The 17,418-nt window shown below is 41.4% G+C and overlaps 1 protein-coding gene across 8 annotated transcripts in view; it reads left to right on the top strand.

The window, feature by feature from the left end:
* The window catches only part of LOC138164927 (FGGY carbohydrate kinase domain-containing protein-like), a 544,546-nt gene that overhangs the window by 411,239 nt on the left and 115,889 nt on the right, over positions 1–17,418 (top strand). For all 8 annotated transcript variants that reach the window (XM_069092899.1, XM_069092902.1, XM_069092898.1 and 5 more), the window contains one exon: positions 11,295–11,356. In XM_069092899.1, coding sequence (XP_068949000.1) covers positions 11,295–11,356 — 62 coding nt within the window. The remainder of the gene's footprint in view (positions 1–11,294; positions 11,357–17,418) is intronic.

The following is a 17,418-nucleotide window of genomic DNA, read 5'->3' as shown; positions in this document are numbered from 1 at the left end:
TAACTGTGTGACCCTGCACAAGTCACTTCACCCTGTTTGCCTCAGTTTCCACATTTGGAAAATGAGCTGGAGAAGGAAATGGCAAACCACTGCAGGATCTCTGCCAAGAAAACCCCAAATAGGGTCACAGAGAGTCAGATATGACTGAAAAACCCCTTTGCTCAACAAGACATGCAATGGGCTGTTTCAGGAGTTCATGAATCATCTCTTTCTAGAGAAATCTTCATTCAAAGTCTCCTTGACCACTTTGGGGCAGTGATTCTAAGGGGATATTTTTATTCACGCATGGATTAGGCTAGCCGGCCCCTGGGCTTGCTTCTAAACCCAGTTCTGTGATTTTGTGATCTCATGTTCTGTCTTCACCACTAAATGTAAATCTTTCAGACCTTCAGATTTGAGGAGCTGACTCTGCTGGTGCGCAGGGAAACAGCAGCAGCAACAGGCTATTCTGTACAGAAAAATCCAAGACTCTTTCCTGTCCGTTTTACTTGGTCATGATTTGGACACGATTCCCTTCACTTTGATCGCTATTCCTTCTTAGAAGGCTAATCATCCTGACTGGATGAAAATAATAACAAAAGCTAACATAGAGAACTTCAGGGTATGTAAATCTCACTTTAGTCTGACAACAATTCTCTGAAGTACACACCACTATTCTTCTGTTATTTTTATTTTTTTAACAAATGAGAAAATTGAGGCCGAGGGAGTCAAATGACAAGTCAAAATTTGATTTCGTGGCTTCCTGCCTCTCGGCCCCTCGTTCCATCCAGTACAAGAAGTAGTTACCTTTGGACTGGAATACCACCCCACTCCTAATCATCTACATGTTGTCAGTCAGAGGTCATCGTGTGTAAGGTACTGCTGCCTTCTTATGTGCTGATATGTTGCTTGTGACAGCTGCTGCTATTTCTCTAGAAGACCGGTGTCTAACTCAGACAGAAACAGAATCCCTATGGGCCGGATGTTGACTTAGAAAACTTTAAATTAGCATCATCTGTGTTTTGTTGTATTTTTGTTTATTTTGTTAAATATTTTAATCTGGTTGGGACAGTAGGTAGTGTTGTGGTCCTTGGATTCTGTGGTTGACACCTCTGTGCGAGACTATGTCCAAAATTACTCATTTCAGTACATCTAAATACTGATCCTTTTTTTTTTTTTGGTCTCTTTTTGGAGGGTGGAGGGCAGGGCAATTGGGGGTAAGTGACTTACCAAGGTCACACAGCTAGTAAGTGTTAAGTGCCTGAGGCAGGATTGAACTCAGGTCCTCCTGACTCCAGGGCCCGTGCTCTATTCACTGTGCCACCTAGCCCCAGCAACAATGATACTTTTATTCTCTCTTTTCCTTTCCCTGCAGACTCCCCCCTTCTTTATATTGAGGCAGAATTTTGTGGCAGGAATTCCTGCAGTTAGAGTTAGGAGACACCTGGGTCTGAATTCTGGCTCTGATCCCTATAATCTGTAGCAATCAATCACTTATTAAGATTATAGTTGCCCTGGATTCCCCATCCCTGCACCCCAGCCCCAACCCCAATGCACTCTACTTCAGGCATGGTAGCTAACGGGAAACAAAACCAGCTCTTCCACACCTCAGATGAGCAGCACCAGGCCAAATCTGATTTTATGGCTTCTCTCCTTGCTTGTTCCTCATTGGGCTTTGCTGTGTGGTGATACTTGAGAAAGGAAGCCACAAACCACCATGCGCACATTCTCGCTCACCATAGTAGTGATACCAGGAAAGGCGCTCTATGCATCCTGCCCATTTGCTCCCATACTTTCACAGCTCCATCCTCAAAAGACAAGTAAAACAAAGCTCGCCCTAATTACCGGATACCCACACAAACTCAGATGCTGCCTGACTGTCCAATGCTCTCATTTTCAGATGAGGAAACTGAGGGAGGTGAAGGAACTTGTCCCAGAGTCACACATCTGGTAAGTGTCTGAAGCAAGATCTGATATCAAGTGTTTTTTATCTACTGTGCTGCCTAGCTGACAAAGGGACAGTCTGGGCCTGGAGTCAGGAAGACTCATGTTCTTGAGTTCAAACCTGGCTGAAGACTGTGTGACCCTGGACAAATCACTTCACCCTGTTTACCTCAGTTTCCACATCTGTAAAATGAACTGAAGAAGGAAATGGCAAACCTCTCCAGTATCGTGGCCAAGAAAACCCTAAATGGGGTCACAGAGAATCAATCCATCATGACTAAACAACAACAACTAGCTGGCAAAACGGAGTTTCTTGAATTCCAGTTCAGAACCCCATTGGCTGTGAATGACACCGGCAAGTCCAAGCACAGCTGCCTCAGTGGTGGGCTCAGCCAACCTCCAAGGTATCCCTTCATTTGAAGAAACTCCGTGTGCATATGTGTGCAGGTACTTCTCATTACTTTTTTGGTTTTTGTTGTATATTTGTGCATGGTTCAGAGTGCTTAGAATAGGGAAGAAACAGCTGGGACATCAGACCAGTAGACATGAAGCAATTAACTGACATTACAAGATGGCAGATGAGAAATATTGTGTAAGGTCAGAGAAGCAGAGAGACTTCTGTAAATAAAGGTATAAAGAATCAGAGAACCATGCAATTCCTGGGCCTTCATCTAGGCCCACCCACACCTGGGCAGAAACTCCCCTGATACAAAGCCTGATGAGAGCTCATCCGTCAATCAGATCTCATCCTGATGAGAGATCATCAGTCAATAAAAAAGCATTTATTAAGCACCTACGGCATACCAGGCACTGTGCCGAGGGAAGGACAATTCACCCCCTCTCAAGGCAGCTCATTTCACTTCTGGATTCCTTATAATCTGCCCTCGAGTTGAAATGTAGCTTCTCTCCATCGCTGCTCACTGTGTTCCCTAGATATAAGCAAAGCAAATAGAATCCTTCTTCCGCTTGCCAGCTCTTCAAACCCTTGCAATTGGCTCTTATTCCCTTCCCCCTCACCTAACTTTGTCTTCTCCAGGTTAGACAATCCCAAGGTCCATACGCCTCACTGTCCTGCCCCGCCTCTTCTACCATGTTCCATCTCGCCAGGGGTCTCTTTAAAACTTAGCACCTCTAAGGGATCAGAGGACTCCAGATGTGGCCTAACCCCAGCAGAGTACAATGTGCTTCTCTTCCCTCATTTTGGATCCTACACTGTTCTTAATTCAGTTTAAAATTGCTTGCCTAAGTGTCAGAGACAGGTTGGACCAAATGCCTCAATGTCCTTATGCCCATAATAAACCATCCTATTTTTCTGTCATTCTATTCTATTATTATATTATATCATGTCATATCATATCATAACATATTATTGTATTGTATTATATAATATACTATCATATGTTATAATATTCTATTATAAAATACTTAGTAGTATTTTGTTTTTTCCAATTACATGTAAAGATAGCTTTCAACATTCACTTTTATAAGATTTTTAGTTCTACATTTTTCTTCTTCTCTCCCTCCCCTGCCCAAGATAGCAAGCAGTCTGATATAGGTTATACATGTACAATCATATCAAACATATTTCCACATTAATCATGTTTTGAAAGAAGAATAGAAGCAAAAGGGAAAAACCATGAGAAAGAAAAAAGAAAGTACAAACAGTCTACTTCGATCTGCATTCAGACTCCATAGTTCTTTCTCTGGAGGTAGACAGCATTTTCCATCATGAGCCTTTGGGAATTGTCTTGGATCATCGCATTGCTGATAAGAGTTAAGTCTGTCATAGTTGATCATGGCACACGATAGCTGTTACTGTGTACAGTGATAAACCTCGTTAAAAGCAGTGGGATAGAATGAAAAAAAAACAAGCAAAAAACCACCACTGCATGTGGATTCAGACAACCAAAGTTTAAATCTAGACTTGGACCCTCACTATACATATAGCTATGATTGGATCACTTAAACAGTTAGTGTCCTCAGCTGTAAAATGGCCATAACAATGTGTCACAGCTGCCCGTGACACCTAACTGTTGTGAGGGAAAGATTTTGAAAACCCTAAAACTTCATAGAAACATGAGCTCTGATAGTTGGGCCTATCTTCACTCCCTATTATTTCCAAATTAGAACCCAGAAGAGGCCTGGACATTCTGGGAAAGGGCCTGGGCATCCTGGGAAAGGGTCTGGACATTCTAGGAAAGGGCCTGGGCATCCTGGGAAAGGCCTGGACATTCTGGAAAAGGGCCTAGACATTGTGGGAAGAGGCCTGGATAGGGCAGTTCTATAGCTCCTGCCCCTGCCTTTCGCCAGGTATAGGTAGGGTGGCACAGTGAAAAGAGACCTTAGCTTGTAGTTACAGCTGCAAATCCAGGCTGTCACTCACCTCCTTTGTGATCCTGAGCATGTCCCATAACTTCTATAAGTTTCTGGTCTTCATCTGTGCTGTCCTTTTTAGCTTTAGATTTATGATGCTATGACCAGCATATGCTAGGACTCCCCATCTTCCACCCACAAGCCATCTCCCATCCCTTAGTCAGGGATAAGGACCAGATAGTAGGTCTTCACCTTTTCTCTCTTTTTGCATCCCAATCTGATGAAGCCTGTGGATTCCTTCTCAGAGCAATGTTTTTAAAGACAAAAAATAAATACAATGGCAAAGGAAACCAGATATGCTGAAACAAAATTATCCAAAAAAGCCATTTTTGGATAAAATTTTGGGACCCCTTGCTGTAGGAGATAAAACAATCAAAAAACATCTATTAAAGCACCTACTCTGTGTCGGGCACAGTGCTAAGTGCTGAATTCTTTCTCTGATTGAAGTGTTAATGTAAGTTTGACTAGAGTGGAAAAAGACAAAAGACCCCGCTGTAATTGAATTGCTTTCTTGGAATCCCAGCAAATTGCTAACCCCTTCTTTGTTCCCCCTTCCTGGGTATGCATCATTCAGGTTCATTAGTGTCCAAGGAAGTAGGAAATCTAAATCTATTCTACGATTTTTTTTCTGACAATTTCTTTTAGGAGCCAGTTTTATCTGTCCACCCGTGTTTATTTTGTCATCTATCAAGGTCAGATCATGAAATAAAAGGTGACCATTTCAGTATTGGTGGTGTTCCCAGCATGCGCTAAGGCTTGTCACTGTCCTTACACATTAGCTAATAGGAATTACTTAATGGACGCAGAGACCAGCTCAGCAAAAATCAATAGCTCTGCTGATCTCTTCCTCTGCCTCCTCCCTTTTTTCCTTCCTCCCTCCCTCCCCAACTCAGAATCCAGGATGATAGAATTTCAGCACTGGCAGGGTACTCAGCAGCTATCTAGTCCAATCCTGACCCAGCCTCCCCCCAAAAAAAATCCTCTTAGTAACATATTTGACAAACGGAGGCCCAGAGATGTTAAGTGATTTATTTCCCAAGTTCACATAGATCCTAAGTGACAGAGACAGCTTTCAGCCTTAAGCTTGGAGAACTCCAGGAATGGAAAACTGCTCCACTTTGGGGTTTGTTTTCTTTACCCCAAACTGTAATTTGTCCCTCACTTCCTAATTAAGGATGACAAGTTAAAAATCTCTTCCAAATGACAACTGTAGCTACAAACTCCTTAAAGTGTAATCCTCTGCCTGTGCAGCTCTCAGGATCATGGAATCACAAATCTAGAGTGGACCTTGGAGGCCATATAGGCTGTCCCTTTAACAGAGGAAGCTGTGACTGAGGGGGGTTGACCAACTGGGACAAGGTCATCTAGATAGTAGGTATCAGAGGCAGACTCAGCCTAGCATAGCATAGCTCCCTTCTCTTTTTCCCAATCCCCTTTTGCCTAAGAGGCAGAGAGATGTTTTAAATTTCTGGGATGCCAAAAAAAAAAAAAAAGAAAGAAAGAGAAGAAAAAAGCCTTTTGTCAAGGCTGAAGAGGGGTGCCTTCTTACTGTTTGATGTCTTTGGTCTTCCTTTCTGAAATGGACAGGGAAAGGTGACCACCGCTTATGTCTCCGAATATGCAGAGAGGAAAGGCAAGCCAGAAACTCCACTAGAGACTAGCAGTAGCCAAGTCAGCTGGGAGTAGCCCCTAAGGAAATCCAAGTTCAGCATGAAGATGATGAGTCCAGAAAACATGTGGACCAGGTGAATGAAAAGGGAAACAAGCAAGGGAAGAGCAAAATCTGAAACGTAGACTCCAGCGTTCATTGAAGGCTCCATCCCTGGGACTAAAGAGTATGTGTTACTCCAGAGATGCTGCAAGGGTGCTTTCAGCACATTGGTCCTGAGTTTGGAGAAAGATCTTGCAGTCTTTGTGGGGTGAAAGAATGAATGCTGTATTCATTGAGACATGTGTATTGGTATCATTCCATTACCTTACTCTCAAATTCTTTCAGGATTAAATGTTTCACTTTTTTTTCACTGTTTTTAAAATTGTATTTTTTTTAATTATTTCTATGCTGGGTATACCAGTTCAGTGAGTAAATGAATATCAAGACTTGAGTACTCCATGTAAACTCCTAGTATTCAACCATTACTCATTCATTCCTTTAGGTCAACCAATTGCCAAATTAGCTATCAAATGTTTAAGGTGTTTTAATTTGGATTATCATCACCATCACCATTATCATCATCTTCACTATTGTGATCACTGTCCAGGTTAATTATCTCTAGTTTCCTCCGTCAACACTCATATTCTATGTTCTCCTCTTGCTACTCTGGTCATCTGGACATTTGGCAGTTTGTCAATGTTCTTTGTCAAATAGGAGTCTTTAATCACAAGGCTTTTGCTTTTGAAACTTCCGTCTAAAGGCAGAGAAAGGACAGGAAAGCAAGCAATAGAGCTGCTGTGAGGTGAACATAATTTGGGTGCATAATTTGGGCTCAGGAAATCATGAAAGGAGAAGATTGTGTTTTCCCTAGACTTTTTTTGTATTGAGTTTAGATTAGAATGACCAAGCTATCAGCTAATCTGTCTGGGTCTGTCCTGATACCTTGTTCTGCATCCCTTCCTGCCCCCTCTGGGATCTTATCAGGGTGAATTAATAATAGTAGTCTAGCCTGGCTATGTCTTGTATTGAGTCTTGAGTACAATCTGAGCTGTTAATCTTAATGTCCCATGCCCTCTTTAGAGACAGCCTGCCTTCATGTTTCTTTGGGTCAGCTGAACTCACACAGAGCACTCTGCATAATTAAATCCTGGGCTGAAGACTAAAAAGTCCCAGGAGGCCTCTCATCTCTGAGATTGCTTCTTTAGATTAAATCCTTTCTAACTTAAAAGGTGCTGAACATCTTCAGTGGTCCTCCCCTGCCTAGCTGTGGACTCTGGGCAAATCCGTTAACTTTCTGAAACGTTAGCTTTGTAAGATGAGGAGAATGATATCTTTGGTGCCTCCTTCACATGACTGTTATTAGGCTCCAGTGAAATAATGGATGGAAATAAAGTGCTTTGCAAACTTTAGAGCCCTATATAAATGTCCATCACTATTGTTAGAATTCTCAACATCTCCTTCCTATTATCTTTATGTTTGATGGGGCTCAGATAGAAATTGTCCTGGGACAAGCTGGTAACTTTCCATTATACTTTGGTGTTTCATGTCTGGCAAAGTCATGCAAGTGGATGGAATAATTGATGTTCATCATTGAATGAAAGAATAGGTGTGCAGATTCATCTTCTGTAAAGTCAACAGGAGCATTTTCAGGACAACGTCAAGAACAAATAGGAATGTGGGGATGATAGCCCCTTATTTCTACAATTACATGCTTGTAATTTTTTCTACTGGGTCTCTGTAGTCTTAGGACTTTTCTTAACATGTAGTGTAAAGGCTATGAGGGCTTGAAGGTATGCTTATGTCTATTAAAATATGATTCTTAAGTTTACATGAACTAATATTGTATACAGGTGATTGTAAGCAATTATTTTATCTGTGATTAATAGACTTTTGGTGAATTTTGCTTGTCAAATTCTCAAAGATATTTGGAGATTCTTATTTGTAGGACCGAGATTTGTCCCATATTCATTGAAGAATAGCATGCCTGCATTATATAATGGTCTACTTGATAAACATCTCTTTAAGCATTCAATGGATCCAATTTTTTTTTTGCCACCTACAGTGATATATGTTGTACAGTTTCTATCATTGAAATTATTCATGGAGCAGTGAGTCTGAGCTTCTTAAGAAAGATCTTTCTATAATTTCTGGCAGCAGTGATCTTTTGATTATTTGTTTCAATTTATTTATTTATTTTAGTTTTCAGCATTCATTTCCACAAGATTGTGAGTTCCAAATTTTCTCCCCATCTCCCCCATCCCCTCACCCCATGACAGCAAGCATTCTGATTACCCCTTCCAACAATCTGCCCTCCCTTCTATCACCCCCACCCCCTTCCCTTATATTTTACTATAGGGTAAACTAGATTTCTATACCCCATTGCCTGTGTATCTTCTTTCCCAGTTAGCAACAGAGATCTTATCCCATGCTGCTATCACGAAATCTCTCCTTTCTCTAAGAAAATTCATTTATCTATGCCATTTGTCTAATGCTTCTCTGCTGATATATTGTTGGTTGAATTAAAATAGATACTAGCCATTGAGAGACGCTTTTATGGACACTCTTGGATCTTTGCTGTTTCACAGACTTTGGGTGGTAAACATACTATTTCTGTTATATTTGTTATGTCTAGTGACACATACCTATTTTCTGCATTTGCTGTAGCTTCTTAAAGTGTGTCTGTTTGCCCAGGAAACCTGTCTGTAAAGTTTTAAGCTGTTTGTTTTGTGGTCTGACACCTCTCAGTTATTGATCCTTTTTGATGAGAAAGCATCTATCTTCCTAAAGCTGGTTTAGAGTAGTAGAAACTGACTTTTGCTAATATCCGCTGAGTTTGTCTTCAGCTATTTCAAAAATCTGTCATCTTATTTACTACTCCAAATGCATATATTGATATGAAGAGGGGCTTTATCCCTCTGAAAGTGTTCTATTCCTGGAACGTTGACTTCGAGATGCCAATAAGTCTCTTGACATACAGAGGTATTACTTTCTCCTTGATAACTTTGTGCTCGTATGTGCCTTACATAGAGAACACCAGGGAATCTCCTTCTACTCTTAATTTCCTATTGGGCCTCTTGTTCTCAGCCAAAGCCTTCAGTTTCTTTTTGTTTTCTTAATGTACACTGAGAGTTTTATTCTTAGTGAGTCTAAATAATCAGTCAAAAAAAATTCATTAAACCATTTCTCCACACCGGACACTGTTATAGGCACTGAAGATATAATAATAAACATACAACAATATTTTCAAGGGTTTTATGTTCTGTGAGGAAAGATGACATATGTATGTGTGTAGGGGAGGTATATAATACATATGTATGTGTACATGTATATAACACACACACACATATATATGTGTGTATATATATATATATATATATGTATGAATATCTTGAAAACAAATACAAGAGTTTGGAGAATCATTGTATATGTTATTTTCCTAGTACTGATTACTTCATTTTGTATCTGTTCATGCAAGTCTTCCCATGCTTCTCTAACATTTTCATGCTTTCTTAGAGATCAGTAATATCCCATTCCATTCAGGTACCACAGTGTGCCTAGCCATCCAAAAATTGATAACCATCTCTTTTGTTCCCACTTATTTTCTATTATAAGAAGTGCTGCTATGAATATTTAGTGTATATGAGACCATTCTGTCTTTAATATATTTAGGGTACATGCTTAGCACTGGGATCACTGAGTCAAACTATGGACATTTTAATCATCTTTTTCTTTAGCATAACTACAAAATGCTTTTTACAATAGTTGGACCAGTTTTTACTTCCACCAGCAGCATATTAGCATACCTGTTTTTCACAATTGAAAATATACATATTGAAATAAATATAGTTGATTTAACAGAAGCATTTTTTTTTAATTTGTGGGGATCCTGGACCCATTGGGTAGTCTAATAAAATCTTTGGACTCCTTCTCAGAATTATATTTTTAATGCATAGCATTACAAGGAAAACCAATCTGAGGGTGGCTAGGTGGCTCATTGACTAAAGAGCTGGCCCTGGAGTCAGGAGGACCTGAGTTCAGATCTGGCCTCAGACACTTAACACAAAAAAACTAGCCCTGTAACCTTGGGCAAGTTACTTAACCCCAATTGCCCTCCAAAAGGCAAGAAAGCAAAAAGCTCAGGTATACCAGGTTAAAAATCCCTGATCTAGATACAGATGAATGTTGCTTAGAACACATTATATGGAACCCAAGTAGAGCTGAGGAAGTCAGATCACCATAGGCTAAAGGCATCTTCATAATTATAAAAACCATGGCTAATATTTACATAACACTTTAAGGTTTATGAAGCATGAAACAAAGTCATATCAAGTTACCTTGTACAGACTGGGAAAAAGCCAGAGAGGCTGATGTGCCAGGCATTGTGATAAGTACAATTCTTATTTAATCTGATCCTCACAACCACTCTGGGAGGTAGGTTCTGTTATCCCCATTTTACAGATGAGGAAACTAAGGCAGATAGAGGTTAAGTGACTTACAGCTGTTAAGTGTCTGATGCTGGTTTTGAACTCAGATCTTCTAACTTTAGAGTAGAAGAGAAAGGGCATCTCAAGGACATAGGCTCCTAAATTAAGAACTGTAAAGGACCCCAGAGGTCATGTTGTCCAAGCCCTCATTTTATAGGATTTTGAAGACAAAGAAACTATGACATAGATGAAGGAAGGAACAAATGTGCCATGCAGCAAGGTCTAGGTAGAACTGTGCCTGGGGCTCCTGGCTCCATTGTGCTTTCTCTTCACTAATCTCTGTGGCCACAGGGGAAGTAGAAGCTGACACATTACTTGCCTGTATTACCATGCTGTATTGCCCAGGACTGAGCATCCCTGTCTGACAGAACAATAACCCAGTTCCCATTTTTCAGCATTCCTGGGCATTAGGCAGTGCACATAACATCCCCATTTACCAGAGTGATTTGTTCCCAGTCAAACAGCTAGCAGGTGGAGGAGTCTGGATTTGAATGCAGGTCTCTGACCTCTCAGTCTAGCACTCTGAATACACCAGGCTTCTGGCGTCCTCATGGTTCCAGATGCCCCCCTGCTTCTCCCTTTTTTCCTCAGGGGTTAGCTATGGATTGCATTGATTTTTGCTATTGCCTCCTCAGTGACCATAGAACATCCAAGCTGTCCACTAGCTGAGCAAAGATGCTTCTTTACAAAATCCTGAGAATTCCCAGCTGAGTTAGAATGCCCCTTTTGGCAGATTCCTCAATGGAAGAACAGTAGAAGGAAGTGGATTTGCTTTTGCTTTTCCTTTCCCTGGGAATGTTCTCTCCTGCTCACATGGAGCATTTTCAGGGACATTAACTTACCCATGTTTCTTGTTTTTACAGATAGAGCATGTGGTCCAGGGACATGCTGCCTACCCTGAATTGCAAGCAAAGGCTTCAGCCAGGTGACTACCCTTATCCTTCTTCCCCCATAGCCTTTGTTGAGAATAAAGCATTTTTCATTTACTTTGTTAAAGCTGAACCTTCTAATACTCCCAATATTCTGGACTTGGAACTCCATTAAATGTGTTTGTATCCTGCCTCTCAAAGTCATTACCTGGGTGGCCTTGAACAAGCTGTTACACCATGCTTGGCCTTAGTTTACTCACTAACAAAATTAGGGCACTAGATGGGTTTAACTGCCTGATCACTTCTGAGTTTGGTGATCCTATCAGGCTTCATCACTAGGAGAGAAACAAGACGGGTTATTTCCATTTTTTAGATGCACAAACTGAGCCTTAGGAAGGACTTAGTGGAGACAAGACCCTGCCCCAAGATTTGTGACTGTCTGTTCATTGGTCTTTCCCCTGTCTCACAGTGACTTTCATCTGCACCTGACTGAGTTATAGGGTAAGTTTTTCATATGATGATAGGTGAGGCCAGGGCTTCATGGCAAACCCTTGAATAGAGCTGTTAGATGAGCCTGAGAGAGCTCTCTTAAGGTAGCCTATGAGAGAGCAGAGCAAAATGTCAGAGCAGGAAGGGACCTTGGATGCTATCCAGTCCAAGCCTATCTTTGACAGATAATTAAACCAAGGCTCAGACAACTATTGTTTTAGTGGACTAGGAACCCAATTTGATTTAATATTGAATCATACCAAGCATGTAAGATTGTGGCTACATTAAGAGAGATAATAACCTGAAGTTTGGAGATATGAAGCCCACGGTCCTCTAACTTTGGGAGTAGTGTGGTTAGTTCTGGGAACCCATTTTTAAACCACATTAATCAATAATCAATCACTAAACATTCATTAAGTGCCTCCTATGTGCTGGATATCATGCTAAACAGCTGAAATACAAAAAGGGGCAAAATACAGTCCCTGTGTTCAAGGAAATTACAATATAATGGAATATTTTTTTATTGATATCTTTTTTTACATCTATATTCCCCAATATTTCCCCTTCCCATAAACAAGTCCTTATTACAAAAAAAATAAAAAGAAAGTAAAAAGGTTCAGCAAAACTAACCAATATAATAAAAAAGTCTGATAACATCTTCTCAGTATATAGGCTTCAACCTCTGCGCATTTTATGGACACTGACAAGCTATGGAAGGTCCAAAGGACAGTGCAGGGCCATGACAATGCTGATGGGATGAGCAGGTGAAGGATCCAGGAACATTTGGCTAAAGAAGAGAAGACTTAAGTGGGCTGTGATAGCTGCCCTCAAGTGTCTAAAAAGCTATGGGGGTGGGAAGGGGAGAAAGCAGCTAAACTTATTCTGCTCCCCCTCCCCACCTGGGGGCCTGGGAGGAATTAGAAGCCTGAAGAATTTGATGTCATCTACTCCCAATTCTGTCATTTTACAAATGAGGAAACTGAGGCCCATGGAGTTTAAGAGATTTGACCTAGGCCACAGAACTAGCAAGGTGCAGGGCACAGCTGATCAGATCGGTTCACTGGCTAGTTGTTGCACAAAGACAGCTTGGAAAGAGGTACTGTGGAGTCAGAGGACCTGGGTTCAAATTCTCTTCTGGCACTTAGCACCCATGGAACTAAAAGTCACCTAATCTCCCTAGGCTTCAGTTTTATCCTCTTCGAAGTGAGGGAGTTGGACTCCCACCTCCCGTCTGGCTCTGCATCTATGATCTTATTCCAAGAAAAACATCTCCTCATGATTAGAGCTGTTTAAAAGTGGAATGAGCTGCCTCAAGAGGTGGTGAGTTCTTCCATATCTGGGTGATACAAAGTGATACCACCCCAGTTTGCAAAAATGTCAATGTCAACCCTACCAGTCAACCATTTCTGGCTCATTCCTTTAGGTCCATCAGTCACCTAGAATTTATCAAGCAACTACTGCGTACCAGTCACTGCCCAGCCCTATAAGACATAAAGGAATTGGGGTTTAAAGGTTCTTCTTTGAAAATGTGAATATCCTGGGGAAGGTTGACATCTTAATCTCCAATCAGCTGACACCTCAGTTATCTATTAATGCTTTAGCAGGAATTAGTAGGAAGGGGATACAGCAATTGATGAAAGACAGTGGGGTGAACAAGGAGGAGGAGAGGAGGCAGAGGAGGGCAGGGAGAATGGCACCCAGCTCTGCAAAGCCCATCCCCATGTCCAACATTTTCCTGGAGGAACCATGATTGCATCTTGATAAGCTGTGCAGAATATATCTCCGAGCAGTCTGGAAACTGTGTCATGGGAAGATAATGTAAAAACAAACTAACAAACAAAATCCTGGAATATCTCCCCTAGAGAAGATGTCTCTTAACTTCTCCTGACACCAGCTTCCCCATCTATGAAACAAGGATCATAACCATGCCTGTGACGATCAAAAGTGATAACAAATACACAACACTCGGATAATTTTAAAGTGCTATGGAAAGCGGAGTTCTTCATCCTCTCCCTCTTCCTCCTCCTCTTGTCTTTCTTCTTTGTGATCCTCATCTCCAAATCTGGGCAGAGCTGTCATAGAGGAGAGGTCACAGACTGGCCTTTGTGTGGTACGATTAGGACCATGGGGAGGGACTTACAGAGGCAGAGCCTGACTCAGGGTTTGGAGAAAAAGATTCTGGTAACTGGAGAGCTCTGAAAATGCACTGAGCTGTCTCATTATGTAATTAGTTCCCGATCACTACAATTATCCAAGTAAAGTCTGTCCACTTGTCTGTCTGAAAGCTGCAAAGGGAATTCCTGCTTGAAATGAGTTGTACAAGATGCTACCATTATTGCTTCTACTACCACAACCACCACCATCACCACTACCACTACCACCACCACCACTGCCACTACCACTACCACCACCACCGCCACTGCCACTACCACTACTACCACCACTGCCACTACCACCACTACCACTACCACCACCACCACCACCACCACCGCCGCCACTACCACTACTACTACTACCAGAAATAACAATGGCAACAACAATGATAAGATAAAATAGAAGGAAGAGAAGAAGAGGAAGATGATGAAAACTCAAATTTACATAGTATTTTAAGGTTCTCAAAGTGTTCTGTGTTTATCTCATTTGATCCTCACAGCAACCTTTGAGGTAGGTGTAGTTATTACCTTTATTTTATAGATGGGGAAGCTGAGACTGAGAGAAGTCAAGTGACTTGCCCAGGGTCACACAGCTAGTAAGCTTTAAGGCAGGATATGAATTGAGATGATTGACTCTCTATCCACCATACTCCTAAACTCCCAAGAGAACCTCTTAATTCTATGAAGCTTTTCTTTTTCTTTTTTTTTAATTCTGAGAAAGGGAGCAAGCACAGCAAAGCTCCAGTCATTATAAATGCTCTTTCCTTGCTCTCAGGGTGGTCTCATTAAAGGCCCAAAAGGCCAAAGTTGGGTCCATTGATTGCTGACACTTTGAAGCATGGCCTGCTGGTGGTCACAGAAAGCTTTCAAACTGAGGCTGGATGACCGTATGTCAGTGGGTCACATTGCTTTGTCAATTCTGTTTCCTCTGGTATTTTCTTCTTTACTATCCCTGTGAAATGTCAGCCCTAGGTGCTGTAGTAGATAACACATTGGACTTGGAGTGAGGAAGCCCTGAGTTCAAGTCTGGCTTCAGACGCTTACTAGCTGTATGACCCTGGGCAAGTCACTTAACCCTGTTTGTCTCAGTTTCCCCATCTGTAAAATGAGGACAATAGATAACAATCCTCCTCCCAGGGTTATTGTGAAGATCAAATGTAAAGCACTTAGCACAGTGTCTGGCATATAACAAGTGCTATATAAATTGTACTTATTATCTGTAAAATGAGCTGGAGAAGGAAATGGCAAATCACTCCGTATCTCTACCAAGAAAACCCCAAACTAGGCAGTACAGTGAGTAGAGCTCTGACCCTGGAGTCAGGAAGACAAGAGTTAAAATCTGGCCTCAGACACTTGACACACTTACTAGCTGTGTGACCTTGGGCAAGTCACTTAACTCCAATTGCCTTGCCTTGCCCCCTCAAAAAAACCCAAAAAACAAGAAAACCCCAAATGGAGTCACAAAGAGTCAGATACTACTGAAAAATAGCTGAATAACAACAAAACATACATAGTCGTGGACATATTGTCTTCCCGCTTTAAAATGTAAGTTCCATGAGGGTAGGACTTATCTGCCTTTTGTTGTGTTCCCTGCACTTAGCACAGTGCACAATACAGAGTAAGCACTTCAATGCTTATTGACTGACTGCTGAGGACAAGTTGGACCTGATGGCCTTTAGGAGGGACAATAAACCTCTGCCCAGTTGAAAAATGCCCTAAAAATAAAACTGAACAGAAGCCTTTGTTTCAATGTTCCTTTATAACAGATTCCCTTCCTCTTCTAGCTAAGAGACATCTCCCTCTCATTCTTTAGCCTTATAATGATTTCTGTTGTTTTTGCCTTTTAATCCACTTTCTGACTTTTTATTTGCTGACCTGATTTGACTTGCTGTACATCATCTCTTGGTGCCACTGCTGTTGGATCCAGGACTTTCTGCCTTTCTTGGGTCAGCTAGATTGGCATCTTCCTTTATAGCCTTCTTCTCCCTGACATCATTCTTCTTTTCTTTCTGCTTTTCTTGGGTCAGCTATGTTGGCATCTTCCTTTATATTCTTCTTCTCCCTGGCATCATTCTTCTTTTCTTTATGCCTTTCTTGGGTCAGCTATGTTGGCATCTTCCTTTATATTCTTCTTCTCCCTGGCATCATTCTTCTTTTCTTTCTGCCTTTCTTGGGTCAGCTAGGTTGATATCTTCTTTTATATTCTTCTCCCTGGCATCATTTTTCTTTTCTTTCTGCTCACTTTATCACTTTATGAAAGATTAAGCTTTCCTGGTTTCTTCTGTTCCTTAAACTTCCCTCCCCTATGTTCTAGTCCAGGGGTTTCTTAAACTGTTTCCACTCATGACACCTTCAGAACTTCTTAAACTGTGGGTTGTGAGGGGTCATGACCCACAGTTTAAGAAGTGCTGAAGGCTACCATTTCTTCTGCTTCTAGTCCATTCTACTTTGGGACAGCTCTAGAACCATAGACTTAGAACTGGAAGGGGCCTTAGAGGAAATAAAGACCTACCCCTTCATTTTACACATAAGGAAGCTGAGATTCAGGGTGGTCACATGACTTAGTCAAGGCCACTGACTCATCTAGTAAGTATCTGAGGCTGGAGCTGAACTCAGATCTTTCTGATTCGCACTCAACCACTCTATTCTGTACTCTGTACTGCCTCTAATCATGAGGAAGTTGGTTGCCTTGGATGCTAAATTTCTTGAAATGGGCTGAAGGTTCACAGGTCCAGCCTATCAGATATATTTCAAGTTTCTCCAACAGGAAGCCATCACTATGGCTTGTGAGACTAAGGTCAAGGGGATGGTAGAAAGTCCAAGGGAGGCACTGAAGAGTTGGGGTCAAAACATTGGCCTTGGTTCTGAGGTCTGTTAATTAAGGTTGTCATTACCTACCACACACCTGACACCAAGCTAAAGGTGTTGCAAACCTTGCTACATACAAGCCTTCTGACATTCAGTTCAACATTCTTTGCCTTGCAAATCCTCACCTCTCTATATAATCTACAAGAAAACCATAGTTTCATGTATAATCTGCTATTTTTATTCTACAGCATATATGGAAAGGCTTGTTTTATGTGGTATTTGTTAAGTGCAAAAAGGTCAGAAAAGTAAAAACAATAGTGGGTGATAATATAGAATTCTGGCAGGGTCTTCACTTCCTGACATCTTGTTATTGAAGGGCAAAGGGCCCAGGTGAGAGGAATGGATCTCATCTTTACTCTATCTTTACTAGGTGCTAGACTCAGTGCTAAGGGTAAACAAAGCAAAATAAGAATTGGTTCCTAGCCTCAAAAAGCTTATGGTTTAGTTGTGGAAATGGGATCTTGATATGGTTTTGGTTTTGGGTCCCTAGTACCTGCCACTGGACCTAGAACATAGATTGATGGATGGATGGATAGATAGAAATATAGATAGATAGACAGGCAGACAGACAGACAGACAGACAGACAGACAGACAGACAGACAGACAG

The sequence above is a fragment of the Petaurus breviceps genome, unplaced genomic scaffold (assembly GCF_028583685.1).
Source record: "Petaurus breviceps papuanus isolate PSGF00001 unplaced genomic scaffold, PetGlider_PUasm1.0 207, whole genome shotgun sequence".
NCBI lineage: Eukaryota > Metazoa > Chordata > Mammalia > Diprotodontia > Petauridae > Petaurus > Petaurus breviceps.
The sequence above is the reverse complement of the archived record's forward strand: the minus strand, read 5'-3'. Positions and strand labels throughout refer to the sequence as shown.